This window comes from Stylophora pistillata, chromosome 3 (assembly GCF_964205215.1).
Source record: "Stylophora pistillata chromosome 3, jaStyPist1.2, whole genome shotgun sequence".
Lineage (NCBI taxonomy): Eukaryota > Metazoa > Cnidaria > Anthozoa > Scleractinia > Pocilloporidae > Stylophora > Stylophora pistillata.
Genome location: NC_142521.1, coordinates 12,916,564 through 12,925,852, shown reverse-complemented (window position 1 = coordinate 12,925,852; position 9,289 = coordinate 12,916,564). Strand labels below are relative to the sequence as shown.

The 9,289-nt window shown below is 42.2% G+C and overlaps 1 protein-coding gene and 1 pseudogene across 1 annotated transcript; both read left to right on the top strand.

The window, feature by feature from the left end:
• The first annotated feature begins 454 nt into the window (after positions 1-454).
• On the top strand, positions 455-1,919 carry LOC148734578 (uncharacterized; annotated as a pseudogene).
• A 4,507-nt stretch (positions 1,920-6,426) lies between these two features.
• On the top strand, positions 6,427-8,511 carry LOC111340279 (uncharacterized). Its single transcript, XM_088752792.1, has 2 exons — positions 6,427-7,722; positions 7,816-8,511. Exons 1-2 carry the CDS (start codon positions 6,427-6,429, stop codon positions 8,509-8,511), a joined length of 1,992 nt encoding a protein of 663 aa, XP_088608918.1.
• The last annotated feature ends 778 nt before the right edge of the window (positions 8,512-9,289 follow it).

The window sequence follows — 9,289 nt, the reverse complement described above, 5'->3', positions numbered from 1 at the left end:
TTTTGGCCCTCTGACAGCCCGAGTTCCGTAATAAAATATGATAACTGTACTAACCAACTAAGATATCGTAATAAAAACTTATATCAACAGACGAAAGTTTTTTAAGGATACTATGGCACGCCGTTTGTAGCAAAATTCAATCAATGCAAGTCAAACATTTATTCAATCCAATCATTTTGGCGTGATACAATTTAATTCAATTTTACAAATATATTCAAACAATCAGAAAAAGCATTCAATTCAAACCTATGTTTCTCAGTTCAATTTAAACAAAGTGAAAATTATTTAGTCCAATCACGGAAATATTTATTCAATCGAATCACGGAAATATAGTTATTCAGTCCACTCAAAAACATTTTCAATGCAATCCTCGAGAAATTCATTCAATCTTCCTGGGGCGAGTGCGGCCAAACCTGACTTGTAGGGGACTTGGAATAAAAACCACAACTTGAAAATGGTGGACGTTGGTGCTTTTGACATAGAAACTGACCTTCCCAAGTTTTTGGAGTCTGTTCTTCAAAACGCTGAAAACGTTTTACTAAACGTTGATAATGAAACTCAAGTAGACGCAGAAATGCATTTTGAACAAGTAGATCAAACTGTTTCTTTGATTCGAGCATTGCAAGAGACAAGTGACGTCCAACCATCGGACATAACGGCCTTGGATTCACTTGCAGGCACTTTCACAAGTGCACTGGCATTGCTACGGAATCACATTACTATCAGTGTAGTAACTCCAACAACCCTTGCTACATCATCTACAACACTAAAAAAGAAATGGAACGAGAAACCCGGACGACCGTGTTTTGAAATTCCCGTAGAAATGCTGGAAGAACTAAGGGCAATGGGATTCAGCTGGACAAAAATCGCCGAATTACTGGGTGTGTCAAGATGGACTGTTGCAAGAAGAGTGGTACAGCATGGTTTGGGTGATATCAGAGGCTTTAACTATTTACCGGACGAAGAGCTAGATAAAATAATAAGCACCTACATAGCAATTCGCGGTACTGCCACTGGGCAAAACTATGTTGGAGGTCACCTGAGGTCTCTTCGATTAAGGAGTCAGAGAAGGCGAATAAGAGAGAGTATTGCGAGAGTTGACCGCCAAAACACTGCATTAAGGTGGGGGGTCGTGGTTTCTCGTCGAACGTACCATGTTCCAAGGCCAAATTCACTGTCAGTGGCATTTAGATGGCCACCAGTCTTTGATAAGATGGAAAATTGTCACACATGGATGTATTGATGGATTCTCGAGACGAATTGCTTTTCTACGATGTAACTCAAACAACTTGGCTGAAACGGTTCTTGAACTCTTTCTGGCTGCAGTACATAGGGATGGGAACCTCTGGCCCTCTAGGATTCGCATTGACAAAGGTGTGGAGAATGCTCTAGTGTGTGATGCAAAGCTGCAGGCAGGAGGGCATGGTAGGGGGGGTTTTATTGAAGGTCCCTCCACTCACAACCAACGAACAGAGAGGCTGTGGCGAGATGTTTTTCGTTGCGTGTGCCATCTTTACTATTACATTTTTTATGCAATGGAGTATTCTGGTGTTCTTGATGTAACAGATACCAGACATCCTTTCACCTTGCACTTAATCTTTATTCCAAGGATCAACAATGCCTTGGGTGACTTCAAGGAGGCATTCAATAGTCACAGTGTTCCTACAAAAAGTAACTGGACACCAAATCAAATGTGGACAAATGGAATGATGCACCCTGATAATCCCTTATCACATGGTCAGTTAGATGAAGATGTCAGTGACTTGGCAATGTATGGATATGATGCCCAGGGCCCTCAACCATTGACAGTGACAGTTATGTTGTTATTGAGCCAGTGGTGTTACATAATGGTGATGCAATTAAGTCATTTGCGCTGGAGAATATTGACCCACTTAGCCACTCATGTGACATGGAATTAGTGAACAGTGAAACAGGTGTAGATGGATACAAAGATATGGCAGCAGGCTCACTGTTAGGTTCTGAGAATACAGTAAAGACTCCAGTTACATGTTAAAATTTGATGATTTTCATGTTCTGTTTCATGCATACAGTACATTTCAGTCTGCCCAGGGAAGCTAAAACAAATATATTGTATACCATATTTACCCAAGTAAAAAAAAAAAAGTGGCATGTTAAAATACTGGTACACACCCCAATTTTGGTTTCTAAGGAGAATTTATTTTAAATGTTTTAAAGGACTTCAACAACCAGGCCTGTAGGCTGGATGTGATATAAAGGAAGCATAATCGGAGAGGGGTTTGAAGCAGATCGAAGTTCAAAAAGTGTATGGACTAAATCTCTAAGTGTAGGTTCCAAACGGACATTCATGATTTTAATATGACTCGGACATTCATGATTTTTAACATGACCCATCTCTAGTTGTTACCAGGCCGAGCGAGTGATCTTGTTCGGCCATGTGTATGATGAATTTTGTTCTGAAGATTGTGAATGTGAATCGTTTTCATCCTATCGATTTCGACGAACATTTTTCAGTTGAGAAGGAACCCTCAGATTGTTTGTAAGGGTTCAACATTTCGATTTATTTGAGCTTTGTATACTTTCATTTTGCTTTATTTTGCTTCGCGTTTGCAAGTTTCAATCGTGTAATTCTACTTTCAGAAACATATTTGTATGCCGTTTATTTGATGAACCTGGATTAAAAGACTCTAAAATTAACCGATCGATTGAGCGGCTACATTAGTTTAAACAATTGGGATTTCAAGAAACTGGAAAGCATGAGCTTATCCGGCAAGAAAACCGACGAATCCTTTTCAAAGTATGAGAAAGATTTGGACATTGATGGACAACTCAGTAACGATGATGATAAAATTGATGAATCTTTAAAGTATTATGAGAAGGAAAACGAAGCGATTTGTGAAATAAAGAGAAGATCTCCACGTGGATCTACGCCATAGAAAGTGCTAAACTGCAAGATGAAGTAACACCTCTGGATTCAATCACCCAAGTAAGAGTTTCCCGCGTTTCGAAGTCAAGTAAAGTGTCGAAGGTGTCCCATACCAGCAGCACATCTAGTTCAGTAAGAAGGAGGCTTATTGAGGAAACAGCAAACCGTAAAGCCTTTGAAGCAAAATTGAAGTTGTTAAAGGAAAAACAGGAATTAGCAGAGAGAAAGCTTCAGTTACAGAAAATAAAGGAGGAAGAAGAATTTCACTTGAAGCAACAAGAAGAGATGTTGAAAATGAAGATGGAACTAACCCAGTCAGCTGCAAGGGACGAAGTTTATGCTAAAGCAGAGGCAAACGAGTGTGGTGAATTGTCTCACATTGATGAAATTGAAGAACAGATTGAAGAAGTTGATCGTAATACTAAGTCGAAGATTAAGATTGAAGAATCTCCTCTTGATCCACTGGCACCTGAATGGCCAAATGAGGCGCGACCACTAGTTACGCTCCCTGTGTTGACTATGTTGAAGAGGGAGACTGAAAAGGACGAGTCTTCTACAAAGGAAGATGACTTTGCTAAGATGATGCCTATTCAAAAAAGAAAAATGAAGTGTATCGAAGAAGTGGTAGCACAGCAACAAAGGAGTGCCTTGACTTTAACACTGCCCAAACCTGAAGTACCCGTGTTCAGTGGAAATACAATTGAGTACAACAAGTTTGTGAAAGCATTTGAGACATTGATAGACGCACGGACCGATAGCCACAGTGCACGGTTGTATTAGTTAGTCCAGTACACTTCGGGAGCTGTTCAAGACTTGATGCAGAGCTGTTCACTGATGGATTCAGATAAAGGTTACCAGGAAGCAAGGAGGCTCCTCAAGAGCAGGTATGGCCAACCCTACAAGATCGCCTCTGCATATGTTGACAAGGTTGTAAAAGGACCACAAATTAAATCTGAAGATGGAGAAGCCTTACAGAAGTTTTCAGTACTTTTGACCAGCTGCAGGAACACATTTCAAGGAACTGAATATCATAGCAAGATAGATAACCCAGATAGCTTGAAAGGAATTGTAAATCGTCTGCCATACGATGCCCGAGAAAGATGGCGCTTCACGGCTGACAACATCAGTGAAAAGGAAAACAGACAAGTAACACTTGATGATATTGCCAGCTTTGACGAATGAGAAGCTCGTGCAGCAACACATCCAGTGTTTGGAGACATATCAGGCAACCTGAAAGATAAAGAATCCCACAAGAGGAAACCTCCTGTTAGGCCTAAAGGTTCTCGCTTCGGTACTCGAACCGACAAAGCCAATGCTAAAAAGGATAAGCAAGAAGAGAAGAAAGAATCAGGATACTCTAGACCAGTCAAGTGTATCTTTTGCCACAGCAGCCACGTGTTACAAGAATGCAAGATGTTCCAACGAAAGTCTTGCAGCGAGCGAGAAGAGTTTGCAAAGAAAAAGGGACTTGGCTTCAATTGTCTGATTCCTCATCATCGAGCACGAGATTGTAGAAAACCTGCTGCATGCACCGACTGTGGAGGGAAACATGCCATGATTTTACACCCTCCACCTCCCCCTAACAACGAAAGGCAGTCAGAAGATACCAATAAATGTGAGACGGCTAGTATAAACAATGGGTTTGTTGAGGTTGAGAAGACACAGTGTAGTTCCTTTGGGGTCAACAGATTAAGGATTGGATTAGCCGTTGTGCAAGTGAAAGTGAAAGCCGAAGGTGGTTACAATGTTGTAGTAACTCATGCCTTTCTAGAGGGAGGATCTAATTCGACGTTCTGTACCGAAGCACTCCTAAAACAACTGGGCCTTAATGGCAAGAAAACAGAATTCTCTTTAACGACCATTAAAAGGAAAACAGTATTACAAAGAGCAGCTTAATAAGCCTTGAGTTGTTTGACCTTGAAGAAGAAAACCTTGTTGAACTGCCCACAGTGTTCTCAGTTAAATCCTTACCAGTGTCAGCTGAAGATGTCCCAAAGCAAGATGATGTTGACAGGTGGCCCCACCTACATGGAATTCGAGTGTCTGAATTAGATGTTCCAGTCGGTCTGCTAATGGGAAATGACAACATCAAAGCATTAGAACCAAAGGAGATAAGACAGAGCGAAGGAGGTGGACCGTATGCAACCGAAACCCGATTTGACTGGGCCATTAATGGTCCACTTGGCTCCGGCCACAAGGAAAGGAAATGCACAGCAAATCTTATCATAACAGACCATGAGCTGAACGAGTAGTTCAAGAACTTTTGCAATAGAGAGTTCAGTGAATGTATTGCAGATAGTGAACTAGGGCCATCCCAAGATGATCAAAGAGCAATTTCTATTATGAAGAAATCCGTCAAGTTGAAGGACAATCATTACGTAATGATCGTTGCCATGGAGAGATGATCAACCATGTTTACCGGACAGCAGACCTATAGCACTTCACAGACTGGGACTCCTGAAAAGGAGATTACAGAGAAATTCAGAGCTGCATGGAAGATATTAAACTGTTATCAACGACAAGCTTATTAAAGGGTATGCCCAGAAAGTACCGGAAGACGAACGTAATCGTCAAGATGGGTTTGTGTGGTACTTACCCCACCATCCAGTGCACCACCCCCTAAAACCTGACAAAACAAGAGTCGTGTTCGACTGTTCAGCCAAATACCGTGGCACATTACTAAATGACAAGTTATTGCAGGGATCCGACTTGACGAATTCATTGGTGGGAGTATTAATTCGATTTCGACAGGAACACATTGCAATGATGGCAGATATTGAATCTATGTTCCACCAGGTGCGAGTAACCCCTGAGCATTGTGACGCCTTAAGATTTCTCTGGTGGCCAGAAGGCGACCTTAATCGGGCCCCGAAGGATTATTGAACGCAAGTTCATCTATTCGGTGCAACATCCTAACCCAGCTGCGCAAATTTTAGATTACGAGAGGTAGCCGAAGATAATGAAGAGAAGTTTAGCTGTGATGTTATTGAAACCGTCAAACGTAATTTTTACGTGGATGACTGTTTAAAGTCAGTCAAGACCGAGGACACTGCTATCACTCTAGCTTACCAGCTTAGTAAACTTCTGCAGAATGGTGGATTCCGACCGACAAAGTGGGTGTCATATTGAAAAAAGGTTGTAGAGTCCATTCCACAAGGTGAGAGAGCCAAATCAGTTAAGCTGCTCGACTTTGATCACTTACCAAGCGAACGTGCACTGGGGATCCAGTGGAACATCCAGAAAGACAGATTTGAGTTCAACATCAACGTGAAACCGAGGGACCCGACTAGACGCGGGATATTGGCTGTTGTTAGTTCTATATAGGACCCATTGGGTTTGGCTGCACCATTTGTGCTGACTGCTAAGATCCTTCTGCAAGACCTATGCCGAAGAAAGCTAGGATGGGATGACACCATACCTGGAGATGACGAAGACCGCTGGCATGTCTGGCTTGCCGATTTACCTAAACTGTAGGTTCCTCTGTTAACCGATGCATCAAGCCGAAGAATTTCAATGATATCATGACCAGCCAATTGCACCATTTTGCAAATGCTTCAACCAGTGGCGGCGGAGCTGTGACCTACCTGCGCTTGACCGATTCTTATGGTAACATCAGCTGCACCCTGACGACAAGCAATTCCCGAGTCCTGCCACTCAAACAAATCACCAACCCTAGACTAGAAATATCAGCCGCCTCAATAGCCATTAGATTGGACAAGATGATGAGAAAGGAACTGGAGCTCCCCATTGACGACTCGGTGTTTTGGACTGACAGCACCTCTGTACTGAAGTATATAATGAGTGAAGACAAAAGATTCCATACATTCGTGGCCAACAGGGTAGCTCTACTTCGCGACGGTTCGAACCCATGTCAGTGGAGATATATCAAGTCCAAACATAATCCCGCTGATGACGTGTCGAGAAGATTGACAGCAGATACACTCCTTGGAAGCTCGAGGTGGCTACTGGGGCCGGAGTTCTTGATGAAAACAGAAGACCATTGGCCAAAATGCATAGCAACTCTGGAAGGTATATCAGACGAGGACCCAGAAGTCAAAAAGGAAGCAAAAGCAGGTGGAGCATCACGAAAGGAAGGCCCAGAACTGGTAGAGGAAATGATAAAGCTATTCTCCTCATGGCACAAATTAAAGAAGTTTACTGCTTGGGTCTTGCGGTACAAAGAAAACCTTCGAAATTGTGGTGATTGTCTTAAGAATCCTCAAGACCAAAAGAAGACAAAAATAGCAACACCTATTTTGGTTAAAGAAATGCAAGTTGCCGAAAGGGACATCCTCAAGTATGTCCAAAGAAAGAGCTTCCCAGAAGAAATGGAGATCTTGAAGAGCAAGGAGACAAACAACGAGATGATCTGCATTCAGCCTCAGTCACGGACGAAGCTGATCAAGAAGTCCAGTGCTATCTACAAGTTGGATCCTAGACTAGTTGATGGGCTCTTGTTAGTCAGTGGTCGACTCAGATCTGCTTTGATCCCAGAAAGTGCCAAGCATCAAGTCATTTTACCCAAAGACAATCATGTATCCAACCTAATTATTCAGTACTATCATTTGGCCTCAGTACACTCAGGTAGAGAGCACGTTTTGTCCTTGTTGCGACAAAGATTCTGGGTTATCAGAGCCAATTCAGCAGTCCGAAGACTACTATCAAGATGTTTCAGCTGTCGCCGCAGACAAGCTCCCGTTGCTGAACAGAAGATGGCTCATTTACCCGAAGACCGTGTCACCGCAAACAAGCCGCCATTCACTTTCGTGGGTATTGATTTCTTTGGACTATTCATTGCGAAAAGAGGACGGTCCGAGGTAAAGAGATATGGTTGTATCTTCACTTGTATGACCATAAGGGTAGTACACATCGAAGTGACTCACTCGCTTGACACCGACTCATTTGTATAGGCCTTACGCCGTTTCATAGGTCGAAGAGAGAAACCTGAACAGATCAGAAGCGACAATGGTGGAAACTTTGTGAAGGGCAGCAAGGAGACCAGCAACGCAATTTGGGAGTGGAACCATCAGAAAATTGATGCCTATCTTCTTCAGCATGAGGTTCAGTGGGTATTTAAGACCCCCACAGGATCTCATCACGGAGGAACCTGGGAAAGGTGTATTAGAACTGTACGGAAGGTCCTCAACGCAATTCTCAATCATTGTGAAAAACCTATCACACAGGTTTCAGAGGAACCAGAGGATCTGGAAGCCTTGACTCTCAACCACCTACTTCTGCTTAGATCAGAAGTCCCCCTCACACCTGGAGTTTTCCGGAAAGAAAATCTATATTCAAAAAGAAGATGGCGTCAAGTCCAATATTTAGCCGACCAATTTTGGAAACGTTGGTCGAAAGAATACCTTCCACTTCTCCAAACAAGATCGAAGTGGCATCAGGAGCGGAGAAATTTGAGCATTGGTGATATAGTCCTCCTAGTAGACGACACTTGTTCACGAAATGCATGGCCTTTAGCCCGGATCATTGAAACCTTCCCCAACAGTAACGGATGTGTCAGAAGAGTCAAGGTGAAAACCAAGGGTGGAATCCTGATGCGACCCATCGACAAGCGTGTGCTGCTAGAAGCCGACCAGGAGAAAGCTCAGTAACTTGAATCAAGATTAGTTCAGGACTACGGTTGGAACCATTTAGGTTTAGTTAGTAAACACAACGCTACCGGCAACTGCGTGTATCTACTGGGGCCGGAATGTAGGTTCCAAACGCACATTTCATGATTTTAACATGACGCAACTCTAGTTGTCACCAGGCCGCGCGGGTGATCTTGCTCGGCCATGTGTATGATGAATTTTGTTCTGAAGATTGTGAATGTGAATCGTTTTCATCCTATCGATTTCGACGAACATTTTTCAGTTATTTTGAGAAGGAACCCTCAGATTGTTTATAAGTGTTCGACATTTCGATTTATTTGAGCTTTGTGTACTTTCATTTTGCTTCGCATTTGCAAGTTTCGATTGTGTAATTCTACTTTCAGAAACATATTTGTATGCCATTTATTTGATGAACCTGGATTAAAAGAATCTAAAATTAACCGATCGATTCAGCGGCTACACTAAGGCTGTGTCAGAGCATTTCAACTATGGAATATACAGATCTTATTTTATGATAGTGTCTATGACATACAGGTAAATACAGTGTATTTCACTTAAATACATGAAATCAAGACCCTATTTTCAAAATCAAGGTTTTACTGCAATAAATATGAAAAGACAATATATCCAAAAGTCTAACTGAAGTTGCAAAATCATGTAGTTTAAAACCAGTATTTACTTTGAACACAACCATATCTACTTCTTGACTAGGTTGCACTAAAATGGTAAAAAATATAGGGTATTATTACTCTTGAGGTGAAGAGTGCTGGCTAATCAC